Source organism: Grammomys surdaster, unplaced genomic scaffold (genome assembly GCF_004785775.1).
Source record: "Grammomys surdaster isolate TR1022 unplaced genomic scaffold, NIH_TR_1.0 362, whole genome shotgun sequence".
NCBI lineage: Eukaryota > Metazoa > Chordata > Mammalia > Rodentia > Muridae > Grammomys > Grammomys surdaster.
Genome location: NW_021604781.1, coordinates 5,796,415 through 5,809,918, shown reverse-complemented (window position 1 = coordinate 5,809,918; position 13,504 = coordinate 5,796,415). Strand labels below are relative to the sequence as shown.

The 13,504-nt window shown below is 44.3% G+C and overlaps 1 protein-coding gene across 4 annotated transcripts; it reads left to right on the top strand.

Annotated features, from left to right (window-relative positions):
- The first annotated feature begins 1,205 nt into the window (after positions 1-1,205).
- On the top strand, positions 1,206-10,064 carry LOC114631398 (CD209 antigen-like protein B). Of its 4 annotated transcripts, none has more exons than XM_028779723.1 (10): positions 1,206-1,313; positions 1,415-1,501; positions 2,161-2,250; positions 2,718-2,804; positions 3,845-3,928; positions 4,750-4,836; positions 5,757-5,843; positions 6,336-6,487; positions 7,647-7,756; positions 8,853-10,064. In XM_028779723.1, exons 1-10 carry the CDS (start codon positions 1,268-1,270, stop codon positions 9,001-9,003), a joined length of 981 nt encoding a protein of 326 aa, XP_028635556.1. In that variant the 5' UTR covers positions 1,206-1,267; the 3' UTR covers positions 9,004-10,064. The 4 variants fall into 4 exon arrangements, with proteins under 4 accessions (XP_028635556.1, XP_028635559.1, XP_028635558.1 ...); XM_028779724.1 differs by having other exon boundaries at positions 1,227-1,313; positions 1,418-1,501; positions 8,853-9,210; XM_028779726.1 differs by lacking the exon at positions 2,161-2,250.
- Positions 10,065-13,504: the final 3,440 nt, after the last annotated feature.

Sequence of the window (13,504 nt, the reverse complement as noted above, 5' to 3'; positions counted from 1 at the left end):
CAATGTTATTTTTCAAGCAATTGTTTCTTGAGGTTGTCTTGCACACCTAGCAGAATTATGTTTGTCTCAAGAAGAAAGCAAGGGGCTTTCTGGAAAGTCAGGAGTTAACACTGGTTGTCACCTTGTGCTGCCTTCTTGTCTTGCCTTCTTGTAGAGGCATTGACATAGAGGATGGGCCTAATGACTGTTGTAGATCACTGTTGTCTCCTTTGTCCTGAGAACGGAGCCAAATAGCCATTATATCCAGATGAACAAAATGTTTGTAAATTTAGCTTATCTCTAACCGGCCTGGTTATCACGTCTCTCACCTTACGTTTTGAGATAGGGTCTCTCAGTGAACCCGGAACTAACAACTTGACTAGGTCAGTAGATCAATGAGCTCCTGCGGTCATCCTGTCTCCACTTCTCACAACACTGGAGGACAGGTGAGTGCTGGCACATCTGGCTTTTTACCTGAGTGCTGGGATATGAACTCGGGTCTTCATGCTTGTGCAGCAAGCGCTCTAATCAGTGAACCACCTTGCCAGCCTATTTTTTTTTCCCAAAATTCTACAATTCTGATACAGCTAGGGAACTTTTCATTTCTTCCTTGGAACTATTTGATTCTCCTTGGTTTACGACATAGACGCAAATTACCCTTGTTCAATTCTCAGCTTCACTGTGAACCGACTGTCTGGCTATTATTAGACAGTTGCCTACTCTGGCTTTGCAGTTTCCTAGCTACCACAGTGCGATGAGGTTTGAGGAATGATTCCACCCAGCAGTCCGAAGTCCTGACAACAGCAAGTACTCAATAGACAGGTGTGTGAAAACAGCAAAGTCAGCAGAAATTTCCACTGATCAGGACATAGAAAAGCAAGATAGCCTGGAGTCAGAAGGGTAGAGGAACTGGAAAGATGGGATATTGCTCTCCTACATTCAGCATAGGTGAAAAGGGCATAACAAAGAAAATTTATTGTATTGACTTTGAAATGGCACCCATAATTTGGTCACACCATGAACACACCAGTTCTTTCTGCTACAAAATCTCAAAATTCAATACCCTCCCTTAAAACAAGCAAACAAACAAACAAACAAACAAGCTAAATCTTGAGTTATCTGGCACAAGATAGTCTGTGTCAAAGATACAGCCCTTCCCCAGACTCTTCTGAAACCATGGGCTTCCTTTTTCCTCCTTCCGGAATGAAAGGACATTTAGAGAACATTTTATCCGGGGATAAAAGCTGTGGTCTCCAGCATTTGCACACGCCAGGGGACAGCGGTGACCATGAGTGGCTCCACAGAAGCCAGGATGCAGCCTCTTAATTCTGTGGGTGAGACTGGGCTGGGATTCTGGGAGCATGGGAGAGGGAAGTCAGAGGGATCTGCTCGGAGTTGAGCCCACCCAGGCTTGACTGGTGCTCTCTTCCCTCAGAAGATGACGAGTTGATGGTCAATGACAGCAAGTATTCTATTAAAAGCTCCAGACTACGACCAAATTCTGGAATCAAGAGTTTGACAGGTACAACAGGGTGATGGACTGAGGGAAAGTGAACAACCCTCCTCAAAGTGGGTTCTCAGGAGTTGAAGGCTAGGACTCTGAACTTCCTCTTTCTGGGGAGATAGAAGCTGGACAGGGAATAGAGGATCACTGGGAAGGCTAGGGGAGACATCACAGACTAGGGAAGGAAATCATGGACCATGGGAAAGTGGAGGGTAGGACACAAAAACTTGGGCTATGATACATTGGAAATTTGGACAGGGAATTGGGGGTCCTGGAATGACGGAGGGTGCAGCAAGGAATTAAGAGTCTTGGGGAGGGGGCTGGAGAGGGGGCTGAGTTCAATTCCCAGCAATCACATGGTAGCTCACAACCATCTATAATGAGATCTGATGCCTCTTCTAGTGTGTCTGAAGATAGCTACAGTGTATTCATATAAATAAAATAAATAAATCTTTGTTTAAAGAGTCTTGGGGAAGTAGAAGCTGTGCTGGGAAACTGAGAGTGTAGGTAGATGGCGGCTGGAGCAGACAATCACAGGCTGTGAGAATATTGAGGCCAGGGAACCATGGCCCATGGGGAGGTAGAATCTGAGTCTAGATTCACATGCCGGGTGAGAGGAGGATGCTGATCACCTGTTCTGGAACCAGGCTACAAAAAGTCCACTTTTCCCCTGAAAGGATGCCTGGGACACAGCCAAGTCTCACTGGTCCTGCAGCTGCTCTCCTTCCTGTTCTTGGCTGGACTCCTGCTGATCGTTCTTTTCCAAGGTCAGGCACAATGATGGGCTCTGCTCTTGCAGGACCTTCAGCTAGAGTCTTTGTAGGTCTGGGAGGGAAATGGAAAGTACAAGGGGATGACATATCTTTAAAGAATGCCCCCATTTCTGGCGTAGGACAAAATGATAAAAGAGACTTGGGTGGATCCTGGATCCATTTCTCTTTATGGCTCAGCTTTTTATGAGTGGTAAGATTTCTAGTCTTCAAACAGAACTGAGGAAGACATTAGTGAGAAACTGTCTCAGACTCTGGAGTGCTGCAGTGTGCCTATAGTCCCAGCTACTGGGGAAGCTGAGGCACGATGATTCTTTGTGCCAAAGAAAATGAGAGAAGCCTTGACAACAAAATGAGACTCATCTAAAAAAAAAGAAAATGAAAAGTTGACAATGTATCTGATGCAGGACTTGACACACAGGAAGTATTTAATAATGAAATTCTTTTTTTTCCCTTCCTCACAGTCTCCAAAACCCCAAACACCCCAGGGCAGGAGGAACCCAAGCAAGAGAAGATCCTCCAGGAACTGACCCAGCTGACAGATGAGCTTAGTGAGCAATCAGATGTGTCATGGACTCAGGAGGGCTCTGGGGAAATGGTCAGAGCTCTTTGATCCTCAGTTTTCTCAGTTCTGTGAATTGAGACCACAAGATTAACAATGACAAAAAAAATGGCACTTGGTATCAATATGGGTTGTACACTCAGTAGGTTCTCAATGTCTACAGGGGCTGTGTACAGAGTAAGCACTCAATATCCACAAGGGCCACATGCACAGTAGGCTTTCAGGTGTTCCCAGAGAGTATACACATACTTGGCATACTACATGTACTGTGCAAGCAGCAAACACTACATATTCATCGGGGACATATACACATGTAATGTTCACAGGAGTCATACACACATTCAGTACTTAACTAAACAGTTCTCTTGGCCTCTGTTCTGACTGCTAAGCATCAAATTTTCCCAGTCTAGAAGATAACACTTCAGACTCCTGAGGTTGGGGTTTGGGGGTGGGAGGTGTTGGGAAGTGGAGAGGAGAATGTTTCCCTAAGGTGCTGTATCACTCTGAAGGGCCTGAAGGTTAAGTAGACAAAGAACATAGTCATGTAAGGGTGGGTTTATCCTGACCTGCCTCCACTGGGTTTAGATGTTCTTCTAGGTGTTCTGTTTCCCAGTCTTCAAAGGAGATAAAACAAAACATCAATCAGAAACCGTCCTAGATGTTGGAATGGTAGCACTCACCTGTAGTCTGAACTACTGGGGAAGCTGAGGGAGGGATAGCCATTTATGTGCAGGAACTTGAGAGAAGCATTGACACCAACTGAAACTTATCTAAAAAGTAAAATGACACACAGCAGTGAGATAGCTTAGCAGACAAAAGTACTTGCTCCAAGCCTGATGACCTGAATTCAGTCCCTTGAACTCACTTGGTAGAAGGAGAAACTCCTACATGTTTTCATGTAACCTCCATACACACAAACATGCATGCCCCTGCCCCCACACAGAATAAATAAATGCTTTTTAAAATGTCCCTGGAGACCAGTGACACACGGTAGATATTTAATAATGGCACTTTTTTTTCTTGGCACAGTGTCTAGGATTCCCATCTCCCAGGGGCAGAAGGAGTCCATGCAGAAGATCACTGAGGAAGTGACACAGCTGAAGGCTGAACTCCGTGAGTGAAAAACCAGCAGTCCAAGGCTTTGGGTCTGGAGGGGCTAATTTTGAGCTATCAGACCTCTTTGAGCCTCAGTTTCCTCATCTATAAATTGAAACCACAAAGTAACAACAAGGATGCTATTTGTTCCTTATAGGGATTATATACACAGTAGGCACTCACATTCCCAGTGGTTGTTCACAGGGTGGGCACTCAGTGCTCTGAAGAACCATGCATACATCAGGCATCGAATGTTCACAGTGGTCATATGCACAGTGTAAACTCAATGTTCAAAGTGCTGTACACACAGTAGATACGCAAGCCAATGTCTTGACTCCTATTCTGAATTCTATATATTTCTTCCTGTCAGGGGAAGTGGACAGGGACTCCTGGGCTTTCCTGGGGTTGGGGAGGGATTTTGGCAGCAGAGAAGGAAATAGTTCTCCAGAGTGCTGTGTCAAAGGAGGACCTTCACTCTGGAGGGCCTGAAGGTTGAAGAGAAAAGGAACATAGACATTCAAGTGTGGGCTCATCCTAATCCCAACCCCAGCTCCAGGATTAGACACCTTTTGAATGTTTACTTCCCCAGTTTCCAAAAGAGAGTAAACATGACATCAATCAGAAACCATCCCAGAAGCTGGGGTGGCGACCTGTGCCTGCTGTCCTAGCCACTGGGGAACTGGAAAGGAGATACTCATTTCTGTTAGAATTTGTAACAAGCTGTGACATGGTGCAGTTCATAAAATATGACATAAGATTTCCCAGGGATAGGCAATGGCACATAGTAGGTATTTAATAACCGCAGGTCTTTATTTTTCTCTTTCTTTTTCTTGGCACAGTGTCCAGGATCCCCATCTTCCAGGGGCAGAATGAGTCCATGCAAGAGAAGATCTCTGAGCAACTGATGCAGCTGAAGGCTGAACTCCGTGAGTCGTCAGAAAACAGTGGTTCTGAGGCCTCAGGTCACTATAAGGGTCAATTTTCTTGAGTCATAAGACCTATTTATGCCTCAGTTTCTTCATCTGTGAATTGAGGCCACAAGTGACAGCAAGGATAGCACTTGATGTTACAGAGGCAGGCATTCAGTATGTGGGTCCCTGTGGCTGGGACACAGAGAAGGACCCCAAAAGACACATGAAGTCCATGAGTTTAAGAGATTTATTTTCATGGCGGATGTAGATAGATCTTACAGTACCCCCATGAAACTCAGGGCAGACCTGAGTTAAATAGGGAGGGAGAAGGGGGAGGGTCTGGGGAAGAATGCTTAATTGGCTACACCCTTTGGCCTTCAGGTATCTCATTAGTATGTAAATCTCTCTAGGGCCTGAGGCCTGTAGTCATGCCCTCTAACTGTGCTCTTTGGGAGGGGCTGCATTACCCTACGTGACTGAATGGTGTAGGTCAATGGAGATCTATGCCACGTGTCAGAAGCCTGGATTCTGGGAGTGCAGCAGAATAGATGCCCATCCCTCACAGGCAATGGACATCTGTTGGGTCTCTGGGCTATTTCCAGCCATTGCTTCTACCAAAACCAGCAATCCTATCACGGTCTCACACCAGTAGGCATTCAGTGTTGATAGGGACCATATATACATTAGGTACTTGGTGTTTATAAGCACCATGCATACAGTAGGTACTCAGTGTTCACAGGGACATGTACACAGTAGGTGCTATGTGTTCATAGGGACCATATACACAGTAGACACTCAACATTTATAAAGCCTTCCTTGGTAAGGTTCTCCATCTCATAAGAGAAATGGCAGAATGTCCCTGGGGACACAGTTCAAGTCAATGTACATTGTAACTGTTTAATAGCTGCGGTTTCCCCTCTTTTTTCTTGGCCCAGTTTCCAAGATCCCCAGCTTCCAGGTACAGGATGATTCTAAGCAAGAGAAGATCTACCAACAGCTAGTACAGATGAAGACTGAACTCCGTGAGTGAATAGAAACCAGAGGCCTCAGGAGCCTCAGGCAGTCATTACTTTGGGTCAATTTCTTTGAGTTCTCAGACATCTTTGAACCTCAATCCCCTCCTCTAAATTGAGTCTATAATGTAGCAGCAAGGATAGCAATTGGTATTTACAGGAATTGTGCAAACAGCAGGCACTCAGTGTTAATAGGGGCTGTGCATACACAGTGAATACTGAGTGTTCATAGTTGTGCACACTTCAGTAATCACAAAGGCCATGAGCTTGTCTCCTACCCTCTGTTCTCAACTTTATCCCCTACTTCTTCCAGTCTAGAGGAAGTGGAGCTAGGACTCCTGAGTTCCCCTAGAGATTCAAAGGGGTGTAGAAAGTGGAAAAAATGTTTCCCCAGGATCCTATATCAATTGAAGGCCCTGATTCTGGAGAGTTTGAAGGCCAAGCAGGTGCAGTATCACAGGCATCCAGATGTAAGTCTGTCCTAACCTACTTCCCCAACAGTCCGCCTGTGTCGACGCTGCCCCTGGGACTGGACATTCCTCCTAGGAAACTGTTACTTCTTCTCCAAGTCCCAACGGAATTGGAATGATGCTGTCACAGCTTGCACGGAAGTGAAGGCTCAACTAGTCATCATCAGTAACGATGAAGAGCAGGTACATCTGGTGGGACTCAGCCCTTGTCTGGTCTGTGTGCCTGGCTCCTGATCACGTGGATTAAGATAATTTGCCAGAGTTATGTGAGGAAAAGAAGAGAAGGGGATCCTGAGCCCTTGGCACAGAACCATGTACTGAACATTTGTGAGTGCTCTGGGGACACCTAAAACGCAGTGGATATCATCTCTCTGCTGGCCACTATTTAGCCGCCTACTCTTGGAGAGATAAAAGTCTTGCTGTGTATGCTAATTAGATAGCACAGAAGGCAAAGTTGCTTGCCTCTGAGCCTCACACCCTGAGTTTTAATTCCTTGAACCCCTGTGGTAATAGGAAAGAACCAGTTCTTTAAGTTGCCCTCTGACAGACATACCTGCACTGTGGCATACACCCATCCAGACATAGACGTAAATTAAGTCCTGATATGGGCCTGCTTCACAAGTTTGAGGGCCTTGAATTCAAATCCAAAGATAAAGAGGAATGGGGTGAGATAGTTCAGCAGGTGAAGGTGCTCGCTGCCAAGTCTGACAACCTGAAATTTATCCTCTGAACCCACACAGTGGAAAGAGAGAACCAACTCCTACAAATTGTCCTTTGACCTCTACATCTGAGCTGTGGCATATACACCCACACCCACATATACATTTGCACATGTACATATTCATGTACGTAGGCACATACACATGCATAGATAAACACACATACTCACATATAACCTGATATGATATGTAGTGCTTGCCAATTCCCCTGGTGTAAATATTCACACCATGGACAATTTCAAGTTTATAATGGGATGTTATTTAAGAACTGAAAAGAAGGGGTATGCATCTTAGGTAACCATGAATTAGCATGATCTTCTTCTATCCACATTAAAGCCAGTCATGAGGAAATTCTATAGACTCATTCTATAGAATCAGAATTCTTAAGAGCCATCCAGCAACGTTAGCAGAATAGCTGGGTACCACCCTGTGCCAAGTGAATGTGTGGCCATAGGCTATAGATGTAAAAATAGCTGACATCATCTAAGCACAAGTGAGTGTTCATGGCCTGATAGAGCAGAAGGGGAAAGATAAGATTACAAGTAGAAGTTTCTGCAAGAGTTTGGGGAGACAAACTGAAACTAGGAAAGAGTCTCCCCTGACTCTCCTCCTCTTCTCTCCAGACCTTCCTACAGCAGATTTCTAAGGCTAAAGGAGCAACCTGGATGGGCCTGTCAGACCTGAAGAAGGAAGCCACATGGCTCTGGGTAGATGGTTCTACTCTGTCATCCAGGTATAGTCAAAGAACAGCCAGTAGAGTAGAGTCCAGACAGGTCTCTGGTGCTTTGATAGCTACCTTTGGGTCTCATCCTCCTCTCCCTGGCCTCTTAGGAATAAGAGCTGCCCATATTTGCTATTGGAAGGAAGTCTCCCTACCCATACACAGATAGAATATCAGCAAATCCCACCATCAGAGAACAAGAGAAACTTCCCCCTGAGGGGTGTTGATTTTAATGTAGGTTATTAGTAGAAAATACAAAACAATTAGGGTCACAGAGTGAGGGGACTATTAACATTGAAAGATGGCTTGTTGGCTTCAGGATATAAGTATTTTCATAAAGTAGCATAATGTTTGGTCCCCTGCACTGCATAATCTGGTATGGTGGGCCATGCCTGTAACCTCAGCAGTTGGGAGGTAGAGAGAAAAGAATTAGAAGTTCAGTGTTATCTTCGGCTACATAATGGGTTCTGAGCAAGCCTGGGCTACATGGGACCCTCCCTCAAAAAATAAATGTTCTGAAAAGGAAAAATACAAAGGAAGGAAGGTGGAAGGTGGAAGAGAAAAGCTAGTAGGGAAGGAAATGTAAGAAAGGACAGGAGGACAACAATAGCTTAAAGGTAGTTTATAAGGACACTCACAGATCCCACAGCACAACATAGAGATTATGGAGAAGAACCACAACAAATCACAATAAAAAGGAAGGATACACTGTGGGAAAGAACATTTACTTTGTTATCCATGTATAAGAACAGGAGAGACAGGCTTAGCCTCTATTAGTTTACCATTTTAGCGTACTGATCCCTAATTCTCTGGTGCTTGGCACGGGGCAGATGTGCTGTGGACCAGAGTGCAAGAACCCAGTAAAAAAAGTGGAATCCAGATTGGTTGGATTACATAGAAAAACCACACTCCTTCAATGTAAGACATAGCAAGAGTCAGAATCCAAAGCCAACTGACTCAGGCAAGCCCCTATCTTCAGAATATGGCCCATCTACAATATGCATTCTAGAAGGATGTGAAGACATTGAGTTTCAGAAAGCTAAAAGCACGGCATGGCTCACCGCATGCCGCTGGGGGAGACTAATGTTTTGTTGACTGATTTTTCCAGGTTCCAGAAATACTGGAATAGAGGGGAACCCAACAACATTGGCGAAGAAGACTGTGTCGAATTTGCTGGAGATGGCTGGAATGACTCCAAATGTGAACTCAAAAAGTTCTGGATCTGCAAGAAGTCTGCAACCCCATGCACTGAAGGCTAGCTCATCTCAGCTTCTACCTTCATGCTACTCTGCCAGGTGGACGGAGAGGCCTCACTTTCGTGTCAGCTCCTTCTCCCCGCCTGCTGGCCTCAGGATGTTGAAAAAAGTCCTAGGATTCTTTTTTTTTTTTTATCATATTCTTCATCCTCTGTGTTTATCCTAGTTTCATTTCTGTAGATGTGATAAAATGTTCTAACCAAAAAACAACTAAGGGAGAAAGGAGTTTATTTTACCTTACATTCCAGATGACAGTCCGTCACTGTCAGGATGGCAGGAACTTGAGACAACTGGTCACATCACATCAACAGTCAGGAGCAGACAGAAGTGTATGCGAGCTAACTCACTCATTTGCTTATTCTCAGTTCCATTTTCCTGCTCCTACAGTTTAGGACCCCTGCCTAAGAAGTGGGGGACAACATGCCATTCACAGTGGGCTGGATGTTCCCATATCTGTCAACTTAATTAAGACAATTCCCCAGAGACATGTTCACAGGCCAACCCAATGCAAGCAATCCCCTACTGAGCCTCTTCCCAGGTGACTATGAGTTGTGTCAAGTTGACAATTAAGCTGTCAAAAAGGAACTCTCTCGCTATTGTCCTTTTGCTTTCAGATTTTTCTGGGCTTAGGATTCACTGTTGTTCCCCACTTCAATGTCGTTACCTGGTGTGAGATGCATTCAGGACCTAGGTGTTTTCCATTAATCTGCTCCATCCCTTCCTGAGATACATACACTCAAAGGCCAGAAGAAGACATTGGTGTCCTCCTTGATAACTCTCCACTTTATTCCCTTGAGACGGGAGTTGGAGTTCATTATTTTTCAGCAAGACTGACAATCTGAAAGATCCAGCATTTTCCTGTCTCCACTCACCTCCTAAGTGGAGTTACAGGCATGTGTGGCCATGCATGGCCTCTTACAATTACTAGGGCTCTAAGCTCAGGCCCTCTTTCTTGCACATCGGCACTCTTAGCCACTGGGCATCTCCCAGGTCCTTTATCCCCTTTATCCGTTGTCAGGTAGTCAAATTTCCTGTTGCTTTAATAAAGTCCTGACAAAATGCAAGTTTTTTAAAATCAGCCGCCAGTCAGGCCAACTATCTAAGCTGCAGCGGCTCTGCCTAGCTCAGTCGCTATGTTTCTTGGCCAGAGGCCACGTGTGCGCAGCAGCTAGAACCGGCCAGCCAGAAACACCAGCCCTGCCACCCAGGAGACACCAGCATGGGAGATGACTCTGCCAATCTCCCACGCTGTCTCTGCAAGGCTGGGCATTGCCCAGACCACCCCCCCATCCATGCGGGCCCAGTAAGAGAATGAGACTCTAATGCTTAAATTATCCAAAAGCTTATATATTTGGTTATGATCAGGACCAAGATGCCCATACAATCAGAAGTGTAACCCAATACCCAACCTAGACATACCAACTACCTTTGACTGCTACAGACACATGAACATCCGCCTCCATCGGTCCTACATATCTCTATCTCTCTCCCTCTCCCTCTCCCTCTCCCTCTCTCTCTCTCTCTCTCTCTCTCTCTCTCTCTCTCTCTCTCTCTCTAACTCTTCCTCTTCCTACTCCTCCTCTTCCTCTCCCACCTTAGCTCCTCCTACAGGAATTATTTGGCTTACAATTCCAGGTTGCAGATCATCCCTGCAGGGTTATCAAGGAAGGAACTTGAGTCAGCTACTTATATTGCATCCAAAAGCAGAGAGAATAAATCGTATGCATGCCTAACTTTTTTCTACTGCAATACAGTCTCCTAACTCCAGAGAATGACGCTGCCATGTGAGGATGGGTTTCTCTTGAATTTACTTAAGACAATGCCCCATAAATAGTTCTGCGAGCCCACCCAAAATACATAATTCCTTGTTGAAGCTATTTTTCTAGGTTGTGTCAAACTGGCAACTAACGCTAACCATTACATCAAATCTCATCTGCCTTGTCCTGAGACTTGATCCTATCCCTGTACACTTTCGTTCTATCTGATCACTTTCCATCAACCTGTCTGAAGACTTTTGCTTAGGAACATTCCCTGGCCTCTGTAGTCCATCATGAAAACTAAAGCAAGAGGAGGGAGATAATTCTTCTTCTCTATCTATGACTTCCAGACATTATCATACACACATTTCAGCTCAGGTGCTAGAAAAATGGCTCAACAGTTAAGAGTGCACTCATTGCTCTCCCAGAGGAGCATAGCTCTCAGCACCCATTTCTGATGAAACTCTAGCTCCAGGGAATCTATCACCCCATTTGAACTTACACGGAGTATACACACACACACACACACACACACACACACACATTGTATATATTATATACAATGTATATATACATTATATTATATATAATGTATATGTAATGTATATAATGTACATATATATATATATATATATATATATATATATATATATTATCAGCATTATCAGCTGCTTCCTGTCTTGGAGATGTCATTATGGATACTGAGAGGATATCCAAGATTTTTCCTCAGAAGAGAACATGGTTTCCCTGTTACTAGACATTCTGTCAGGGGCAGCTGTGGCCTGTCAAGCTGTTAATGCTTAGACTCTGATAAAAGGAGCTGCCTTTTCCAACAAGAGACTCATGCCTGGAACAACTCAGGTATGTAGGACAAAGCTGCAGTCTTCTGTTTTTTAGTTCCTCTTTTTCTTAACAAATGTGTTAGCATAACTTTTTCCATGTGGTATTTGGATATACTTATCATTCTCTTCATTCCCAAGTAGTCCTTCTTGTATCATCCATGGGGCTGGTTTGTGTTAGATTATGAACCTATACCTTTAAGATAACTTTAAGGTCTTCCAGCCTGAAGAAACCAGGCCACCCCCTCTTCTCCTAAAGCTGACAAGATCTGTGGGGGAAATTGAAACCATATCAAAGGGAAGAACCAATCAGAAAACAAAGGAAACCTCATCATGCTATGCCTCTCCTGAAGCATGGTCCCTAAGGACTTTGGGAATGACAGACCCTATAAAAAAATTCCCTCCCTACCTCTAAAGTCCAGGCCTTGAGTAATAATCAGACTCCAGATGCCAGCAAGCAATGGATTATCCTAGAGAGCAGTTTATAGACTCAGTAACATTCCATTGGAGAGAATTGATTTTTCCTTTTGCAAGTGGATGTCAGTTGCAAATACCTTCTTCGCTAAGGGGTATCCACTCTCCATCTTACTGCTGGGAACTCCATCCGGTTGGAACCTGGGGAATTCTTCTGCACACCTTCCTACCAGTTCACTTGAGTCAGATAGTTCCCTTTCTAGGTGCACATGTGACTATCTGCTTCCACCACAAATCAGCCTTATACATATGTATTCTCCTTTCTCTTCCCTGCCTCTGGAGTCATCTTGACAGCTGTTTCCCTGCTTAATGGTTGAGCAGTCAGACACTTCCTCAGCCTCTTCCTAGTATGAGATATTTCCCTCTCTCCTGCAATTATAATAGGTAGCTTTGTTTTGTTCCATGCTATTCATCATTTGTTTTAACATGATTATTCACAGGAAGCAATCTGTTCATCATAGTCTTATCACAATCTAGAGAGGGTTCAGCAGGTGAAGGTGCCTGCTGCCACACCCAATGATGTGAGTTTGATATCTGAGAGCCATGTGGTAAAAAAAAAAAAAGAAAATTTACTTCTCCTATGTCTTGGGCACACACACGTGCACACACACACACACACACACAAACAAACACACACATACACTCACGCACACACAGTCACACACATTCACACGTTCATGTACACGTACACAAAGGCATACACACATAAACATACAGACAACGTACTTTGATCATATTTTTGCCCATTGTCCTGTCTTATCCCTTCACTTTCCCAACAAACCCTATTTCTTCCCAACAAGCCCCACTCTTATTTCCTTTGTTTCTTAGTACATTATGTATTTATTTCGTGTGTAGATACCTGTGCTGGGCAGTATGCCACAATACTCAAGTAAACATCAAAGAATGACTTACAGGAGTCAGTTCTCTTCTTTCCAGGAATTGAACTCGGGTTGTCAGGCTCCGCAGCATGTGCCTTTACCTGAACCACACGTCTGGCCCACCCACTCCTGTTTCCATATCCCAATCTGGCACTGGAAGTTTTGCTTAGTAACTAATGGTTTCTGGGAGCATCATTACCTACCCATGCTAGATGTCTCCTTTCAAATTTATTTTGTATTATATGTTTAATTAGCTTACAAATTCTTACAATTATAAATGGAATTTTTCAACCTCTTTTGGTTTGGTTAACCCTTACCTCCCATACAAATCTTCCTACCCCTTCATTCTCACCCTCATGTGAACCTTTTTACCACAAATTTCCCCCCACTTTAATGTTCTATGTGTTCTATTATCCCCTGTTTGTTAATGTTCTTTCCCCATCCAGTGGCCCCTTCCTACCTTTCTGGTCTATACAAGCACAATCTAAATACAGCTATCTAAAAATTAAAGCTGGGACCGGCAGACAAGAAGAAGCATGTGCTGTTTGTCTTTCTG

Bases quoted from the DNA above. Each gene is read 5' to 3' on its own strand.
- LOC114631398 (XM_028779723.1), top strand. From the start codon at position 1,268: ATGAGTGGCTCCACAGAAGCCAGGATGCAGCCTCTTAATTCTGTGG. The intron at 1,314-1,414 runs GTGAGACTGGGC...CTCTTCCCTCAG, and splicing joins GCAGCCTCTTAATTCTGTGG to AAGATGACGAGTTGATGGTC. The intron at 2,805-3,844 runs GTGAGCAATCAG...TTCTTGGCACAG, and splicing joins CCAGCTGACAGATGAGCTTA to TGTCTAGGATTCCCATCTCC.